The sequence below is a fragment of the Asterias amurensis genome, chromosome 8, assembly GCF_032118995.1.
Source record: "Asterias amurensis chromosome 8, ASM3211899v1".
Taxonomy (NCBI): Eukaryota; Metazoa; Echinodermata; class Asteroidea; order Forcipulatida; family Asteriidae; genus Asterias; species Asterias amurensis.
In genome coordinates this window covers 20357821-20378485 of record NC_092655.1, presented here as the reverse complement: position 1 = coordinate 20378485, position 20665 = coordinate 20357821, and the positions used below count along the sequence as shown (strand labels likewise).

The 20665-nt window shown below is 39.0% G+C and overlaps 1 protein-coding gene across 4 annotated transcripts in view; it reads right to left on the bottom strand.

Moving 5' to 3' along the window:
• Nucleotides 1-20665, bottom strand: part of LOC139940538 (disintegrin and metalloproteinase domain-containing protein 12-like) — a 65721-nt gene that overhangs the window by 10583 nt on the left and 34473 nt on the right. For 3 of the 4 annotated variants that reach the window (XM_071936837.1, XM_071936838.1, XM_071936840.1), the window contains 14 exons: nucleotides 14928-15064; nucleotides 13197-13268; nucleotides 12253-12422; nucleotides 11700-11784; nucleotides 11306-11451; nucleotides 9004-9175; nucleotides 8309-8479; nucleotides 7612-7735; nucleotides 6705-6840; nucleotides 6117-6321; nucleotides 4763-4840; nucleotides 3974-4088; nucleotides 3296-3457; nucleotides 189-321 (listed from right to left, as the gene is read on the bottom strand). In XM_071936837.1, the coding sequence (XP_071792938.1) occupies nucleotides 189-321; nucleotides 3296-3457; nucleotides 3974-4088; nucleotides 4763-4840; nucleotides 6117-6321; nucleotides 6705-6840; nucleotides 7612-7735; nucleotides 8309-8479; nucleotides 9004-9175; nucleotides 11306-11451; nucleotides 11700-11784; nucleotides 12253-12422; nucleotides 13197-13268; nucleotides 14928-15064 (1906 nt within the window). The remainder of the gene's footprint in view (nucleotides 1-188; nucleotides 322-3295; nucleotides 3458-3973; nucleotides 4089-4762; nucleotides 4841-6116; nucleotides 6322-6704; nucleotides 6841-7611; nucleotides 7736-8308; nucleotides 8480-9003; nucleotides 9176-11305; nucleotides 11452-11699; nucleotides 11785-12252; nucleotides 12423-13196; nucleotides 13269-14927; nucleotides 15065-20665) is intronic. The other variant, XM_071936839.1, reaches the window with a different exon arrangement.

Genomic DNA, 20665 nt, shown 5'->3' with positions numbered 1-20665 from the left:
CAGGATTACCAACCAAATTTCCATGTGATTTTCAGGATCAGCAAACAACAGCTGAATACCAGTAATACAAACATGCAACCAATGGAAATTTTGTTGGTAATCCTGTTTTTATTTCTCGGTTCTTAACGATGTTATTATTCACACCGCGCCACTACAAACAAAATTTTGTAACAATTAAGTGTACATACTTATCCTTGCAGAGAATCTGCTGGAGTTGGACTCGTTTGTAGTACATAACAATTCCGGCGATGATCAGTGCTGGAAAGACTCCAAGAAATAGCACCAGTAGAACTACAACAGCATTGCTTTGGGCGGATATTTCTGTAAATAAAAACAGAAGGAAATACGTCAGCAAAGTAAACCTAGCTCAGGAATTTATCATCTTGTCCCAATTTCAAAGAGCTGCCCAAAGACACTGGACACTGTTGGAAATTGTCAAAGACCATTCTTCTCACTTGGTGTATCTCAACATATGCACAAAATAACAAACCTGTGAAAATTTGAGCTCGATTGGGCGTCGGAGTTGCGAGATAACTATGAAAGAAAATAACACCCTTGTCACACGAAGTTGTGTGCTTTCAGATGCTTGATTTCGAGACCTCAAATTCTAAACTTTAGGTCTCAAAATGAAATTCGTGGAATAATGGTACTTCTTTCTTGCAAACTACATCACTTCAGAAGGAGCTGTTTCTCACAATGTTTTATACTATCAACCTCTCCCCATTAACTTGTTACCAAGTAAGGTTTTATGCTGTTAAATATTTTGAGTAGTTACCAATAGTGTCCTCTGCCTTTAAGCAGAAAGAATCAGCTCAGGTTACCAGCCAAAACAATAATGTCAGAAAACATGACTGGTATCCTGCTTGATTTTGCTTAGCAAACCATGATAATATCTTTTTTATAGAGTAATATTTTCCTGCTTAAGCAGCTCTACAAAAATCAGGCCCTGCAAGCTTTCACTCCAAGGAGTGAAAAGGTTAGTATTGGTGCTAACAACTAAAATGAGGCATTTCTGTTTTTGACTGTTTCGACATAGGAACTTCATTGTCTTTACTTGATAGAATCTCATAAAAGGGTTGCTTCAAAGAAGAAAGATAAATGTCAACAATAGATCAGGGCCCAACTTCACAAAGCCTGCAAGTACACAAAATTTGCTTAGCACAGTATAGTATTTGCGATGAATTTTATTGCTTTGTGAAATCGGCCCCTGCACACGTGTTGCCAAAAACGCAGGCTGCCCCAAAAAAGCACAGGAGACCCCGACTCCCAAAATGGCGCAACCGAGATTTAATGTGCAAATCTTTCTAAGGTGAATTGGGTCAAATTGAACATGCCAGGGACTTGCGCCAGGGGTGAGTTAAGTGACAAGAGCCTAGGTGCTGCAATCCAATCCCTCAGGACACTCTGTTCTTGATTGTGATACAACCTTGTTCCCACGGGCCATATCATCCCCCATTTCATGCATTTAAAATTGTGAACATTTCTTTAGTGGTCGGCCTTGTGGGCATGAAGTGAACTCTTAAAGGAACATGTTGCCTTGGATCGGTCGAGTTGGTCTTTAAAAAGCGTTTTTTAACGGTTTGTTAGAAAATCAATATGGTTAGAAAGATGTTGATCCAAGCAAACAAGCCTCGAAATTGCACGGTTTTCCTTTTACCACGTTGACACCACGGTAGGCCATTAATAGCCTACCATGTTAGTTCGCTAAGTAAAAGGAAAACCACGCAATTCCAAGGCAAATTTGTGTGGATCATTGTATTCCACTTTTAAAACATCTTTCCAACCATATGCATTTCAAAAGAAACGGTTACAAACGCCCTTATAGACCAACTCGTCCGATCCAAGGCAACGTGTTCCTTTAACAGACCGTTAGATTCTGTATGATAATGATAATGACGACCATTTTGTAGAGCGCTCTTAAACTAGATACTGTGCTTTACAAGAAAACTAAACAATAAGCAAATAATTACTAAGGGCACTATTATAGGGACAATATTAATTTTTGGTTTTTACCCATACACTGATGATTGTTAGCACTGTATACTCAGTACTTTCCAGAATCCTGTGAAAATATATCACAGGCATGTTACTTGGGTGGGATTCGAACCCACGACCCTTGCAATTCTAGAGCAGTGTCTTACCAACTAGACTACCGAGATTGCCTGGAATCTAAAGGCAGTTTTAATCCTATGTTTTGGCAGTGGGTACAGCAATGATATAAGAGATGTTAAATTTGCATCGGGATAAAGAATATTAATTTATGGTTTTTACCCATACACCGATGTATGTTAGCACTGTATACTCAGTACTTTCCCCGAGTCCTGTGAAAATATTGGGAAAGATAGTTGGTCCAGGCCAATCAATCATTGAATTGAACATGAAAGTTTTGAGATGTTTCTTGAAAACTTTGAATGACCCTGGAAAAAACCATCTTATTATCGTGACCCCTAAGCATTTAGCAGGCCAGCATGCACGGGTGTGATAAGTTGCTGGGAGAAAACTGTGAGCACAAAGCAAGAAAGCCGGTTTTAAAAGCCCTACAAGTACTCAGCAACCTGGGGCATTCTTTGTGGTATAAACTTCATGTTTTTATGAACGCTATCATAACAGGGATGTTATAGGCGAGCGCAAAGCGTAAAAGCTTGCGAGCTTGAAAGCCTCAAGAGTGCAAAGCCTGCCGTCGATTTGAGAAAACTCTTCCTAACTTAGGACTAATCTCAGGACTTAGGACGAGTCCCAACACGGCACTGTAGCATGCAGACCTTAAGATTAATCCTAAGTTAGGACGAGTTACTCGTCCTATCTCGGGATAAGACGAGTCCTAACTCTTTGTGAAATCGACGGCAGGTTACATTTACATAAATTTATCGTTGGTTCTGAAAGCCCTATTCTACAATCTGGGTAATATGGATTAATCTTCATTATCATAAAATATTTGTTAAAAATAATTTAAGAAGTCACATTCCTAATTTAAAGTCAGAAATGTGAATTCTCTATTTTTAACCGGAAATATTGCTAAAAAACTATATACAAATTTTTTTAAACAGATTTGTCAATCTCATCTCTGTGGAGTGGATCCACCATTGGCCTAATTTGGCAACATTTGAAACAAACACTTCCAGGGGTTGTGATTGTGCAAGGTGTGCTGACACAGCAAGATGTCAACCCATGGGAACAAGGTTGATGAGGATGTGTATGTGTGATGTCATGTGACTCCATGGATGATGTCATGTGACCCAAAGGCGGTGATGATGGTAGCTGAATTTTGAAAGAGGCTTTTTTTTTTTTTTTTTACCTTTGTTACGTTTTATGATGTCGAGACAAAAGAGCTTGTCTTGTTGGCAAGATTTGGGGGTGGGGTTTGTGGGAGGTCCTGGTGGGATAGGGGTGGTGGGAGCTCTTGGTGGGGTAAAAGGGAAGGGTTTCAAGGAGGGTTCAGGCCGGGGGCTGGGATAGTCTACAGGAGAGAAGGAGAGATGCAGGCATTCGGTGAACCAGACGCTAACAAAAAGTGCAATCTCTTGCAATCACAAAACCGTTATTACTATAGGGTCATTTTAGAGTTTATATTGGATTCAAAAGTCCAAATAAGTGATATTTTCAAAGCTGAGGTTGTCCATGTATGATCTATTTGATGTGTTCTGTAAGTATCATGATGGTATCCATATGATCAGTGTTCTGTGAGAAACCCTTTGAAAAAAGATGTATACACAATTTTTTGATAAAGCCAAAGAAGATAGCATTTAAGGTTCAAAGAAAGAAAAAAAAAAAAAAACAGACATTACAAAAAGCTGGGCATTTAAACAGTAGGCACTGAAAGACTTTTTAAAAAAACAAGAGATTTAATTGAAAAATTCTTGTCCATACTTTTGGTCATTGGTTTGAGTCCCACTGTAGTAATTTTTTCTATGTTCAACCCCAAAATCATTTTTGAAAGGTAAAGAGAAGTTTGTTGGTGGATGGTTGAACCTACCGTCATCCTGTGGCCTTGCCGGCCCACTGTCGATGCTACCTCCGTACCCTGCACTGTTACAGAGTGGAGGGGCCCACTCTGGGTTACAGTGACAGTGGTTATTGCTGTTACACACCTGTTTTCAATCAATTAACAAAAGACAAAAGGGAATATGGTGATGCTTATTAAGAATGGGATGCACAAGAATGCTTCCATAACAAATTAATAGTTTCACTTCAAGGCAGTGGACACTATTGGTAATTACTCAAAATAATTATTAGCACAAAACCTTATTTGGTAACGAGTAATGGGGAGAGGTTGATACATGTAGTATAAAACATTGTAAGAAATGGCTCCCTCTAAATTGACGTAGTTTTTTACTCTGTCTGTTTTCTTTTTTCATTATTATCTCCCAACTTTGATGACCCACTGAGCTCAAATTTTCACAGGTTTGTTATTTTATGCATATGTTGAGATGCACTTGTCTTTGACAAAATTACCAATAGTGTCCACTGTCTTTAAAAAAGACAATAGGAAATATGGTGATGCTTATTATGAATGTGATGCACAGGAATGTTTCCATAACAAACTAATAGCCACTCGGCCGCAACACTCTACACTCTACGACACTTTTTCAAACACAATATCAACCTCTACAATCCCAGAAGCAATCGTAGCGAAAGGTTCAAGGACACAAGCATCATGACCAGGATGTAAACCTACACCCCGATGACTTAACCACCAGATTTTGAACCCGATTCTCTAAACCACTCCGCCATGCCACCCTGAATAAAACCGAATAAAACTTACCCCGTGGTTGTAGCACTTATACGGGCAATCTCTAATCCTCAGATCTGTCTTATTCTTACAAGAAGACTCCACACAAAACTAGAAGGAAGAAAAGATCATTCAGAACATATTTACCTATTGTTGGAAGAATTTATGGTTCCAAACATAAAACATTGGTTCACTCACAATGCAATGGTAAAGCTCGCCCCTTACTCAACTTACTCAAAAAAATTACATTTTGATAAAAGTACAGAGATGAGCTCTTTTGCAATAACATCACATTGTTATTATATTAGTTTATTAAAAACATTCAAACTTTGCAGCCGAAGCCTGAATTGTGTTTACAAACAGATTTTTTTTAAAGATAACAGAAAAACATTAAGAAATGTAAAATAAAATTATAAATACAAGTTAAAAGTAAATTGGCTTGTGCCAATGACTGTAGTATAAACAAAAAAAAAAGCCTCTGTAGGGGATGAAGAATGCACAAGTAAGGCTCCTCACTTTACCTAGGATGTAGGATTTTCACAGGACTCGGAAAGTAGAGTATACAGTGCTAACACACATCGGTGTATGGGTAAAAAAACAAAATAAATATTCTTTATCCCCGATGCAAATTTAACATCTCTTATAATCGTTGCGGTACCCGCTGCCTAAACATAGGATTCGAACTGCCTCTAGCTATCGGGAACTGCCTCTAGCTACCGGGCAACCTCGGTAGTCTAGTTGGTAAGACACTGCTCTAGCATCGCAAGGGTCGTGGGTTCGAATCCCACCCGAGTAACTTGCCTGTGATATTTTTTCACAGGACTCGTGAAAGTACCGAGTATACAGTGGTAACACACATCGGTGTATGGGTAAAAAAAAAATTAAAAATTAATAGGACGTACATTTTTCAACAAGTACATATAAAAGAACAAAGAGTTACAACATAAATATAAAGAATAAAGAGGAAAGGCCCATTAAAGGAACATTACAAAATTGGTTTTGCTGGCAAAACAGTTGCTGGCAGTGTAAGCACTTTATGTAATCCACCATAAAAAACCTGTAGAAGTTCAAGATCGATCGCCCATCTGGGTCACGAGAGATCATTAAAAAAACGATTACCAATTTTGCATTGCATCGATGCCAAAATAAAAAATAATAAAACGCTCACTGAGCGATAAACTCAAAATGTGAATCTAGATTATTTATTTCTCATCAAATATGAAATTTCAGACAAAAATATTTGAAGGGATATTTTCTACTATCATCATCGTTAGATCGTGTAAGTTTTACGTAAATCTGTGATCTGGTAGATTTTTATTTCTTACCAATTCTGTAACGTTCCTTTAACAAGAGGGTTTTAGTGTCTTGAAAAGAACAGTCCACAAACCTCGTCAGTAGAGCTCCCACACAATGAGCCATCGCTCACGTACCCAGGATCTGGAATATCTTCCCCAAGGTCTATCGAGGCTGACTTGCAGGTGTACTTGTTCATATTGCTATCGTAACGATACCCTTTACTTGCCCTGGCAACTGACCCTATGATGGGGAATTCAGCCCCGCCGACGCACATCAGTTTACCACAACCGTAATCCCTGAAAGTCAAATCAAGGATTGGGGCGTGATACATTATTGCAAAAGCAGGAGGGGAGGTTTACCTTTTTATGAGCTAGTTCTGGGAGGGCACACCTTTTTTTATGACATTTTTTTTAAATTTTTACTTTTGCCCTTCCCTGGACGGCCTGTGCTTGTATAACATGGATTTTACCAGCGTACCCCTCATTTATTGCGACAAGGAACCATTGTTTGACTCTAAGATACAACACGACTTGTTTTCAGTTGTTCACCAGCAATTTTTAACTTTTTAAAAATAAAACCGGAAAAGTTGAGAAATCGGGACAGTCCCGACGTGTTTTCAAAACTCAACAACCTGGACAGTTGGCAGGTCCGTTATTAGTATTATCAGACGTGTACTTACTTGAGTGGACAAGCGATGAAGTTCCGCTCATCAGGTTGCACAATGACCCCTCCATCTTCTTCATTCACACCGCAATTACCAAAGTCAGATCCTTGCGCATTGAACTCATAGCAAAGTGTATGCGCTTTCCTGGCTCCTGTTTGGCATAAAAAAAGGAAAATTAAAACCTGAAGACGAGCCGAGTAAATTGTTTGAAATGTCGAGACCACACCGGCTCCTTTCAGAGGCAACACTCCCTCAAAAGAGATTTTACACATGGTTTTACCTAGGGTGTAAATACAAAATTTTGAAAATTTATCGGCAATTTAATGTTTGTCCAGATTTTGGGCAACAAGTCATTGTCCGGAATTTGGGCAAGGCGAGAAGGCCTCAGTGCCCTCACTCGGTGTGAAACCCACCGACGGTAGACCTAGTAGCAAATTGCTTGTGTCAAATTTGTGAAAATGTGTTTTTCAAATTGGCATTGGCATGAAGTACAAACAACACTTTAAGGTCGGTTTATAGTCGGTCGCGCGATGTTTGCGGGAAGAATGCGCAATCCTAAAAAAACACAGTTTATAGTCATCGCTGAGGCCTATAACTGAGTTTTTTATGGCGTCAAGATTTCCACCGCGTGATCAAGTGACCAACTATAAACCGACCTTTAGTCTGTCTGAAGTCTTTATAGTCCGAGGAATTCAAATTTAAATGGTAACTTTTGGTCAAGCATGTCACTCATACAAGTTTCTTACAACTACAATGATCTTGGGCAAGTGTTGAGATTTGGTTTGGTCGTAGCATGCCTTCATCAACTCCAAATGAACATATTTCAGGAATGATGTCAATGTACAAGACAAAATTCAAATCTAACACGCAAATGGCTTATTCTGTGGTAAACAGTGCAATGAAAGTGGTACTAAACACTTACCATCCCCCCATATCGCCTTGCATTGATCGTCGTATGTCACACACTGTCCATTGTAACAGACTGCGTCCATGTCGTCCATATTGGCACATGGCTCACCATTCTGACGATACACATTCGCTGGACACTGGTGTGAAAAATAGGACTTAGATTATCAACCCTCCTACTGTGTGACCATTTAATATCAACTCTTGAAGAATTACAAAGGTATGCCAGCCTGCAATATGAGATATTATCTTCAAGCAGGCTTGAATCCTTGATTCTGGTTGCTCAATCCATAGCAACAAGGCACGTGATATCGACTTATATTGCACGGCCCATATCACACCGTATGTATACGTGTAGTTCTAACGCGTATTGCGCTCTTAAAAGCTGTATGCAACACATACGGCTTAATGTAAATTAAAAAGTGGCGGGTTGGCTTCAAGTGCTGATTGTCACATGCGTTGCTTGAAGTTTGCTTGAAGATAAATTTGTTATCATATGCTATGGAAAAACAAAAACATGTCTGCATCGACCTCGTTGGATATTGGACCCAGAAGTGCTATATTTTTCCGTATTCTACTCGCCCTTGTGTGCACACTCAACAATGCTGCCAGGGGTTAGAGGCGTACGCAGAGTTAACAGGTGATATGGTGCGCTGCCCTTGGTAGCGAGGCTGACTACTCGCCCTGATTTGTCAGCTGAATTGAGTCAATACCTGATTGTCAAGCCCTGTGCAGTACTCCGGTAGATCACACTGGTTCACAACGTCCCTGCATCGAACTCCTGAGATTTTGAGCTGGCAGTCTTCACAGCATTCTCCGTTGGCGCAGGTTGCGTTCTCTGCTAGAGTACACGTCTCCGCTATACAGCAATCGTTGGTGCATTCCTAAGGATCAAAAGAGCACAGGGGTCAGTCATAGTTTGAAACTTTGCATGGTGGAAATACATACAATCTAGTAAGGTTTGTGGTCACACCATGCAGTAATGTCTATGATGGTTCTGAAAAAGAATGGGTGGTTCAACAACTTGACGTTTCAATCTGTATGCTCAGTTTTCTCCTGAAGAGGACCATTCGTCAATTTCACCCATTTCACTCATCCTAACTTAGGATTAATCTTAGGACTTAGGACGAGTTAAGTTCCCTATCCGAAGACGTAGGACGCATTGGACCGATCCTAAGTTAGGACGGGTTACTCGCCCTAACTCGAGATGGGATTAATCCTAGCGTTTCGTGAAATCAGTTGCAGAGCATTATGATTGAAACATACAGTTGACAAACCACCAGTTTATTTCAGAATCACCACAACTCACGAAAGATGACATGGTGTTACCGCAAACCTAACTAGATTTAAAAAATCAAAATTTTGAAGAAAAGAAAGTTGACAAATGTCTCCATGAGAGAAGACTCACCTCAGGAGTACCACAGTCACACTCCTCTCCTTTCTCCAAGAACCCGTTCCCGCAGTGAGGTCCTTGGAAGATTGACTTTGGATAGTTGAAGAGGCAAGCTCCTAGCCCCTTGCGCAAGGAGTTCTCCAAGTCATCCTCACTGCAAGAGGAGAAGATGGTCGGAGGCAGGGATCTGTGGGCAAGAGAGTCGGTGGAAAGCGTGTTCAGTAATAGTAGTATTAAAAATAACTGGATGTTATCATTAAGCTTGGTTTCATCTAGATACATACAATACAATACAATACAATAAAACTGTCTTGTCCCTGCATGGGAAATTCCTTTTGCCGTTTTGCTCACATAAAAACACAGTTACCAGTAAAAAGGTACAATGTTAAAAGGGGTTAAACCTTACGACAGAGAAATAGTGGGCCTAATAAATACAGAGTTAAAAAATGAACCACGGACAGATATAAGGGCAGATACGGAAAATATACACCGATGTGTGTTAGCACTGTATACTCAGTACTTTCCCGAGCTCTGTGAACAAAATCGCAGGCATGTTACTCGAGTAGGATTCAAACCCATGATCTTTGCAGTTCTAGAGCCATGTCTTACCCAGTAGACCACCGAGATTACCCAGCAGCTTGAGGCAATAGTATACAAATATTGACTGCTTCGAGTGCTATGGTTAAAACTATGACTCCCGAGGTGATCCCCGGAGCGTTCTATTTTCCTGAGGCGAATCCGAGGGAAAATAGAACGCTACGGGGATCACCGAGGGAGTCATATTTTTAACCATTGCAAGAGTAAAAGCAGTCAATATTTGTTTTATAACACCCCAAACATATTACTAAATACTGTACAGTACTATTACTATTAAGTTACAGACCTAAATATTATTCCATGAAATGCTTTACTTTTTGAGAAAACAGTAAAACAATATCAATTCTCGTTACTGAGAATTGATTTATTTCAAACACATATCATGACAGGGCGAAACGCGCGGATACAAGGGTGGGTTTTCCCGTTATTTTCTCCCGACTCCGATGACCGATTAAGCCCAAATTTTCACAGGTTTGTTATTTGATATAGAAGTTGTGATACACGAAGTATGGGCCTTGGACAATATTGTTTACCGACAGGGTACAATGGCTTTAAACCATCTCAGCTCCCTGGGGAGTATACAGCCTGTGCTTCCAAATGTAGCACACTATGCTAAACCAACCACAAGAACCATCTCTGCCCTAACAGGTACCCATTTACCCCTGGGTGGAGAGAAGCAATTAAAGTTAAGTGTCTTGCTCAAGAACACAAGTGTAATGACCGGAGTCTGAACCCACACTCTGCTGAACAGAAACACCAGAGCTTGAGTCCGGTGCTCTTATCCCCTGGGCCAAGACACCCCACAGAAAAGATGTAGAAAATGTTGCTGAATTAATAAAGGGGAAATTATTAGAGGTTTTCTCTCTTCTGTCTTTTCTTCAATGCTTGTTCCTCCCAACCATTAAAATAGAGCTTATTGTCAAAGTTGAAAAGGACATTTTGTCAAAATTACAAATGATTGTTATTTTTGATGAATCATGTTTTCTGTCACCAGAATACTTCCCGTTAATCTAACATCAAACAAAAACAAGATGTGAAAGTTTGACTTCCTCATTCAAACATTTCTCTGAATAAAGTAATCTATTGAGTATCATTTTGGGAAAAAAAATCAAAAATAAGCCATTAGCTAGTTAGATTTTGAATAGTGCACGTTATTGTTGGTTTGTTACTTCAAGGTGAGGGCCACACATAACTAATTTGGGCTATCGACCCAAATCACCTGCCACCACGGGGCACATTCGGGCTGAAACAGGGTTCCCCCTTCACAGTCTGTAAGGATGTAGGCATGGGGTATCATCCACTAGGAGCCTGGCTGTTAGAGCCGAATGCACCACTCCTCAACTTTTTAAGAAGTAATTATGGTGTAGTGTCGAACCCATACTTGACTGCTGACAACACCAGAGCTTGGGTAAGGTGAACTAGACAGCTCGCCACAAAAATCACAACTAACTTTACATCAATGACTTGATTGGTCACAAGTGAACTCCTAATTGGATTACAAAGACTAAAGACAGGGTTGTTTTGAGCAACAAGTATAGAAGTTTTGTTGATTTTACCCCCAAAATCAAGTCCAAATTCCTTCTGAATTCTATGGGACGTCAGTTCAGAATTCCTTGATACATAGCACCATAAAAAACAAGGCCTACACCTTGACCTAGACTGACCTTAGAACCTACGAAAAGAAACCGCCGTAAAACACACAAAAGATAACATGACATACCCGCTAGAGGGCTCCATCACACAGCCTGTGTCCGCAGGGGCGTCACATTTGCATCCTCTGTCAGAGGTGTCATGCACAAAGCCCATATTGTGTCCCATTTCATGGGCCATAGTGGATGCTACATCGGCTGCATTTACTCCATGGTCCTGAGGAAAATAAATCAAATGATATATTTACATAAAAGGGTCTGGTTCTTTTTTCTAGGGGGCCTAAGATTTACATTAAACTTACACAGTTTGAAGATAATGATAGTAGAAAGTTTAAACAATGTCACAAAACTAATTTCCGTCTCAGTTTTAGCATGTAAAACGTATGTACCAGTTGTGGTATAATTACTGGTAAAGATTTACATTCAAAAATAAATTTTTGTAATTCCACATAAAAATAAATTTACCTCATTTACACCACCAGAACGATCTAACGAACACATGACAGCGAGGGAAGCCATACCAACAGTATTCCCGTCAAAAGATTTACCCCTGTCAGAAGAAAAAAACAAGCATCATTTTATTTTTAAAGTACTAAAAGGATTTACAGAATTGGTTAGAAAAAGACTCAACTAAGATCACAGATTTACATAAAACAGTCTATGATGACGATAGTAGAAAACACCCCTTGAAATAGTTCTGTCTGAAATGTCATATTTGATGAGAAATAAATAAAACTAATTTCCCATTTCGAGTTTAACGCTCAGTGAGCATTTTATTTAAAAAAATATTAATCAATGTCATGCAAGATGTGCAATAAGTTTTTAACTATTTTCTGGTGACCCATCTATCGATCTTTGATAACGTCTCGATTAAGAATGACACTTAAAAATTAAAATCCTATAACTAAATTATGGTATTAAGTTGCTTTGGCAGCTTTTTGAAAATGGATTCTGGAATTTGATTGCGTCTCCATTATAGTTGACACTTAAAAAATTCAAATCCAAAAAAGTTGCTCACGTGACGAATTGAGCGTTGTCGTTGTACGTATCGGGAAGTAAGTGGTCCTTCCGCCATCGATGAAACATCATCATGGTAGACGTTGGGTTGGTACTGACTTCAAACTGGTCACCTTCATTCCACACTTCCACACCTATCAGGGCGACACGCATGCTCAGCGGACGGTATATCTACGGGTGGAAAGAGCGCCCTCATGAGTTTACAGCATGAGACAGAAATCATACTGTCATACAACACAAACCCTGTCTTTATCGGCAAGATAAAGACAGGTCCCTGCTGCTAGATCCAGTGATTCCATTAGATACAATGATATTGGATAAACGTGCACAGTCACATGAGCAACAGATGCCAGAACAGTACACTCCTGTCAAGTCCTCCATACAATTTGACTGCGTATCACTATGTGACATGACTGAGGTCAAAGGTGAATCTACACGCCGGTTTTGGAGGCAGGTCTCTGGCGTTATTCACGAGCCGCGAAGTGTGACGTCAGATGTTCAGGCTACACAAACCTTAACTCAATGTGCTTTATATATCACTAGTTCTTATAGCACATTTAACAATAACGAATCGATGCGCTTTACATAAGTGCCCTCGCATTTTGACCACTAACATTCCTGCTATCTTTTTCGCCTCCCTGGGGAGTATATAGCCCCGGACTGTCATTGGTCTTCATAAGGCTTTTTCAAAAACCATGGGTGAAGAGAAGCAAAATTACAGAAAACCACAATGTTAAAGGACTCAACCCAACACCCAGATGACCCAACACAATAACACAATGATCAAAAACTAAAACAAAATTTTAAATGCAATTTCATGTTTTTTATTATTATTAATATTATTATTTTTTTGTTCTCTATTTTTTTATATTCTATTATTATTAACATTTTTTTGTTTTTTTTGTTTGGGGGGGGGGGCAAGCTTGAGTTTTAAAGTGCTCTTACCAAATCCATTGCATTGGCCATCTCCTTGCATCTTGAAAACACCTTGTCTTTGTTCCTTCCTTGCTCAATGTACTACAAGAACACAACAAGAACAGCCGACTCCATTAGTAATTCAATCTGAAACTTCATTCACTTCAGAATGACACCATTTGTGGTTTGACTTCTAAACAATTGATTGTACCAAAAGGAATACTTTGCCTTTAAAGGGTCTATGTACATTTTGTGGGACACAGAACACAATGTCCACAGAATTACATTAAATTCATACAGTTTGAAGATAATGTTGGTAGATTCCCTTAAAAGTGCTGTAGTTTATAAGAAATGAGTAAAACAAGTCACAAAAACTATTTTAGCATGTAAACAATATGTTCATGCCATTGCTTTAATCATTTCTCAAGAACTATATTATTCTCATTTCTCTAGAATTACAACAGTCTTGGGTTCGAATCTCACCCGAGTAAAATGCCTGTGACATTTTTTCACAAGGCTCGGGAAAGTACTGAGTATTCTGTGCTAACACCCATTGGTGTATGGTTAAAAATCAAAACTAATATTCTTTATCCGTGATGCAAATTTAACATCTATTACATATTAAAACAATCATCTATACCAGTTAATTGTAAATCTACGCCCAATTCACACACGTTTTATTTTGTTATAATGCAATGATCTTCCTCTGTCTCGCCCCGAGGGTAAACTCAAGTCAAGGCTACGAAGAAATTAAAACAATAGAGATTTGTCTTCCATTATTCAACTCAGCCAAGCCAAACACCAGACTTGGTATTTCCTGTCAAACACAGTCAAGAAGTCAAGGATGAAAATATGAAGCACGGGTTGAAAGATTCAAGTTAGATTGCGACAAGATTATTCAATTTAACAGCAGTTTTATGAATAGGATGGTTTTTTTTAATTTTTTTTTTATTCTGGGTAGAAATTGGAAAACAGCCAATAGTCAACTATTACACAATTTGCTCAGCACTGAAGAGTCTTCCACAGCAGAGACAGGTTACCAGACATAATGTCATGTATAAAAAGGGACTATACTTGAGACTGGTCCATCTCAGGAATGCAACTGCCCGTTGAAAAAAAAGAGAGGACAATTTTCAAAGGCACAACACAAGTGCGGAGCGAGGCAGCCGAAACGTCTGGGGACATGAGACCCACAATGGTACCCTAGAAAATGTTTATTATGCTCCGAGGTGCATTGTTAGCATGTACTAGGCTTATTTAACATGATTGTAGTTGTACACTATTGTTGCCAGGCATAAATTAGGCTAACTACGATTTTTCCTTTTTTTTAAGCGCTTATCATTTTTCCTTAAACACAGCCACAGTCCCTTTAAAGGCAGTGGATACTATTGGTAATTACTCAAAACAATTGTTAGCATAAAAACTTAATTGGTAACAAGCAATGGAAAGCTGTTGAAAACATTGTGAGAAACGGCTCCCTCTGAAGTAACATTGTTTTTGAGAAAGAAGTAAATTTCCACGAATTTGATTTCAAGACCTCATAATTTGATTTTTCAGGTCTCAAAATCAAGCATCTGAAAGCTCACAACTTCGTGTCACAAGGGTGTTTTTCTTCCATTATTATCTCGCAACTGCGACGACTAATTGAGCTCACATTTTCACCGTTTTTTTATTGTATGCATATGTTGAGATACATCAAGTGAGGGGACTGGTCTTTGACAATTATCAACGGTGTCCAGTGTCTTAAACGCAAGTACTTACCTCTGTGTGGTCAGCTACGATGACCAACTCTACATATTTAGTTTCATCAAAGGCGTCCCTTCTCACTCGACTCGTCCCTTGCATCATCTTCAACTGCTCTTTCCAGTTTTGTTCATCATACTCGTCAGTGTCATACACTAATTATGAAAAAAATAATAGTAAAAAAAAAAATGAAAAAAAATACTTATAAAAAGTATATCATTTACATGGTTATTATATAGCGCACATATTCGTATTTTAAAGGCAGTGGATACTATTGGTAATTACTCAAAATAATTGCTAGCATAAACACTTGGTATTGATAGTTTAAAACATTGTGAGAAACGGCTCCCTTGAAAGTGACGTAGTTTTCGAGAAAGAAGTAATTTTCCACGAATTTGATTTCGAGAACTCAGAACTAGATTTTGAGGTCCCGAAATCAAGCATCTTAAAGCACACAATTTTTTGTGACCAGACAAGGGTGTTTTTTCTTCCATTATTATCTCGCAACTTCCATGACCAATTGAGTTCAAATTTTCACAGGTTTGTTGTTTTGTACATATGTTGAGATACACCAAAAGAGAAAACTGGTCTTTGACAATTACCAAAGGTGTCCAGTGTCTTTAAACATTCTTTCTTGATAAAAAAAAACATGTATACACACTGCTTAAATCACCTTTCTTGGATCAGTGTTGACCTTTCTTGACCTTTTCTTAATGATATTTTTAACACGTTCTGATGATTCAGAATAAATAAAGGTCTCGATTTAGTATCAAGACATTAAAGGGTGGCTGCAGTGTTTTATTTTATTCCTTTAAACGATTAAACATGACTTTTTAAACCTGAAATATCTTTTTCTATTTTTTATTAAATGCGCAAGTATTTTAAAAATGGTTTTCTAGAGATTAGGGGAACCCACCCCGCCCCTAAAAGGGAGCCTTCATTTGCATAAACGTGACGTCATGTAGGTAACCCGAGCCGTCGGGCCCCCTGGCTGTGTGCATATAGAGACGTGTGCACTGTGTGGCCTGGTACCTAGGCGCGTGTAGTTAGGGACCAGACTCTTTTTGCCGACGATATGTTTGAATTCCCGACGTGACGTCGATGGTAGGGGGCGGTTACAATCCACAAAAGGGGGGGGCATGACTTATTCGCTAATTACGCAAGTCAGATATGTCGGGAAAAAAACAAAGCACATTTTGTTGATGTTCGATACATATATCAGAAATAAAGGACAGCAACATTAACTGTTTTATTTGAATTCACTGCGGCATCCCTTTAAAAAATAGTACATTAAAAATGGAATAGTACGCCAGAATTTCTAACAATTACCAATAGCGTTAGAATTTCTAACAACCAGCAAAGCTGAAAATGCTGTAAAAGGAGATTTGACCAAATCACATACACATGTAGGCCTAAATGAAAAATCTATGGTTTCTAAATAACAGTATAGACAACTTCCTGTTTCCCTTGCTTGCTAATCCTTCCAGATCTTTTTGGATGATAGCACAGATAACGCAAGCCAGGCCTTTAATTTTATGGCTCAGGGGTCGATTTCACAAAGACCCTGTTCCCACTGGACCCCGCATTGATCTCCCAATTCGAGAAAAGGGCGATCAAGACCCCGAAAGGGCAATCAAAGGGTGATCAAAGAGAAACAGACTACAGTGGGACTGCAAGGGCGACCAGGATCTGACCGTGCAATTTTGATCCTCCTCGGGAGTAGGATTAAAGCGGGATCTGATCGCCCTTTTGGATTAATGGGCGATCAAAAGTCTAGTGGGAACGCAAAGGGGGATCAGACCTCGCAATTCACTAGCAAAACAGTGTTCTTTTGAACCCACTTCCGTTCCAAAAAGGGGGATCAATGCACGATCTAACTCAAGTGGGAACACGACCGGGATTTTACGCCTGCAGCTAATCTTGATGCGGGATCCCGATCTCGCAAATGTGGATCCAGTGGGAACGCGGTCAAAGAGTTAGGACTAGTCCTAACTTAAAACATAGGAGATATCAAAAATTTAAGGGTTGATTTAAGTTATGACGCGTAACTCATACTAACTCGAGATAAGACTAGTCTTAACTCTTTATGAAATCCGACCTGCTTACTGTTAACAAACAATTTTTGCTCAACGAAGCAGGGAACTCCATGCTCCAAGTGCGTGTACACAGCTAGCACAGAAGTTCAGCACTAAGCGTAGAATGGTAATCGCAAGTGTAGATTTTACTGTTAAGAAGTGTCAGGAAATTAGGCCAAGTTGTTACTGTCTCGACATATCACACAGGATGCTGATTTCTTTGTACTCGCAAAAAAATTGCGAGAATAAGTGTTTAACTAAAAACCATTAGTGACAATTTCAAGAGTAATTTGCTCAGCGGTACCACTTTAAGCAACCCCCTAAGCTAAACCACAAGTGTTTTACTTGACCCAAAAAGCTGGGAATTCTATTTTTTTACTTTCACAGTTTATAAATAATTCAAACATGCTTGCTCTACATTTGATCAGCATCTGACACATTTGAGGTATTCGCTGTCGCTCGTCAACGTTTGGTCTACATCCCTGACAGTCTGGGATACTCTTGAACTCCTTGCGTCATCATCGAGTCAATGGATTGACCATCTGTTGTCTTGGTGGTTTTACGGAGGGTGTCTTGTGTTGTGGAAGACGGAGGGCTTTTTCAGCAGTGCAGGGATGTGATAGGTTGTAAAAAAAAAAAAACGAACTAAGTGCAAAAAAAGCTTGCAAGTGCGAAGCCGGCCTACATACATTAATCTTTGGTTTTGAAAGCCCAACTCAGCAACTGTTTAATTTATTTTCTTTTTTTCGGGTGATTGGGGTGGGTGTTTCAGAGCAGAAAAGTAACACTAAGCACAATTCTTTGCTTTAAACAAAAAAAATTGTAAGGCACCAGTATTAATAATGTAAACCTTATGTCATTTTTAGGCTGGTAACATACTGTGTAGTATATCCGCTAAGCAAGATTGTGTGGGTGCATGGCAACTTTGTTTGGGCTAAAAAAAAAACCTCCTAGGATTTATAAATCCAATGACTTGGCCAAGTTTGACACAAAAAGCTGCGAAGAGCAAAATGCAGGACAAAATTCTGCACGAACAAGATTATTGGAAAAAAATTGCATTATTTTCATTATTTTCATTATTTCATTATTATCTCGCAAGTTCAATGACCGATTGAGCTCAATTTTTCACAGGTTTGTTATTTTATGCATATGTTGAGATACACCAACTGTGAAGGCTAGTCTTTGACAAATACCAATAGTGTCCACTGCCTTTAAGGGCCATTCAGAATAGTCAAAATTGAAGAAAAAATTTGTGGGTGGTGGTTCAAAAGATACTTTTAAATAATTTAATATCGAAATTCAGTTTTTATTTAAAAAAAAAAAAATTATCAATCGTAAAAGAAGAAGAAAAACTAACCAGCAAAGATCGACAACTTCATTCCTGCTTAATTTTAGTCCAGAAAAGGCTATTGGAAACTACTGATGTTGGAGACTTTGATCAAACATATCTGCTTCGTTTGAGGCATTACTTTGTTCTCCAGTGCACAGAATCCATTATGAAGCCATTAAAATATTAAAACAAAAATTTGGGGAAGTAGGGTGGGTCGAAACAATTTCAGAAAATGTATTTAACATCAATTATTCTGAATAGCCCCTAATCCTTCTCCCTAGAGCAAAAATGGGGTTAATAGATAAACCCAGAATACTGCGTGTGTTCTTAGGTTTTTGATTTTTATTGCCATTTTTTTATCAGTTGCTGTAAATTTCTATCAGGTGACGGTGACTCAGCACTGCTCACCACATCCCAGATGAGTAATCGTTTATCCCTTCTCCTTTCCATTTTTTATGTTTAGTTGAAACATTATCTACTTGCACTAGCAGACAGTGCTTTTAGTGTGATTACTGAAATACAGATACACAACCAAAGTATAGGTTAACAACAAGACGTGCCAAGTCAAGTTTTTTTTCTTCTTCTTTTTCTTTAAAGGCACTGCAGTCGATTTTCACAAAACGCTAGGATTAATCCTTTCTCGAGTTAGGACGAGTTAAACCCATCCTAACTTAGGCCTTCTCGAATTGGCGACTTCGGCTACAGCTACGGCTAGATCAGCGTGTCTGTCAGTGTTGAAGAATAGCAGACGCGCGCGCCCTAGCCGTAGCTGTAGCCGAAGTCGCCAATTCGGACACGGCGATAGGATGGGTTCAATGTGTCTTCGGATACAGAACTGAACGCGTCCTAAGTCTGGTGAAATCGTCAGCTGGACACATTTGGCAATTGTCAAAGACCAGCATTCTCACTTAGTGCATAGCTGCCAACATTTGAATATTTCAATAAGTAATAAAACACCGTGGAATTTCATGGCGTTTGAAAAAATGAAAAATACAAGTTTTTGTGTTGTCACGTGGGGTGAACACATGTAAACTATTACCCTGAACTGTTTTTGGGGTCAAAACAAATTTTGGTTTACCTGTAAAAGTTTTTTTTATAAGGCCACATGTAGTAAAGAAAGACAAAAATCAAGGGGAAAAAAATTGTGTTTTTTTCTCGATTTTGGACAATCATATCCCCTTATTTATGTCCTTTGTAAATGCTTTTTAGTAGTGTTTCCCAACGTATGCATAAGATAACAAATCTTGGAAAATTTTGACTCAATTGTTCATCGCATTTGTAAAAACACCCTTGTTGCATTATACTTTGTGTGCTTTCAGATGCATAATAAAAAGGCTTCAGCTGAAGTCATTTGAGTGAGAAGTTATCTCTTTCTCAAAAACTTTGTACTTTGAAACTTGAGCTGTTTCTCACAATGTTTTATACTATCAACAGCACGCCATTGCTCGTTACCAAGTAAGTTTTCATGCCAACAATTATTTTGAGTAATAACCAATAGTGTCTGGTGCCTTTAACAACGTCATCAAACATCTCAAGGAAGTTATTCTTTGGACTTTATTAACCTTCATAGATATCAATGGTCAAACTATGTGTTTGTCATTTTCATCAGGCTCAGCCCGGTCAACAAAACATTCCATTATAAATGTGAACAACCGTGGATGCTATGTTCACACCATCTACCGCCATGTTCACAGAGTCATGTGATTGCCATATGGTAGAATAATTGAAGTATTTTTTTTTCTTCCACCTTTTACTTTCTCCCTTGCAACCTACATACGTACTACTGCATCACACTATCATGAAATACTGTGCACGATTCATCAGGCCTGATACTTTAAGGAGGCAACGAAGGTGACTGCCTCCATGCCCCCTGGTCATTGCCTTGGTGCACTTGAATTGCTCCAGTAAAAATTTACAATTTCCTCAAAGGGTGCCCTTTCAAAAATGAAGCAAACAGGCCTGCAGCCAATTTCACGAAACGCTGGGATTAATCCTATCTCGAGTTAGGACAATAACCCGTCCTAACATAGAATGGGTTCAATGCGTCCTAACGTCTTCGGACATGGAATTTAACTCGTCCTAAAGTCCTAGGTTTAATCCTAAGTTAGGAAAAATTTTGGTAAAATCGACGGCTGGTTCATGTCTAACTTTGACCATGAAGAACTTTGACTAATGGTATTTGCGTATAAGCCGGAGCCTATGCTGAATCCCAAGCCAGAGCCCAATCCCATAAGGCCATCTAGAAATAGTGGACCTTTGACTCATTCAATCCACACAGAAAGGCACATCAATTAAAATTTCACACCGACATTCTAGTCTCATTACAAGCAAGGCTACATTTGTATCTCGTT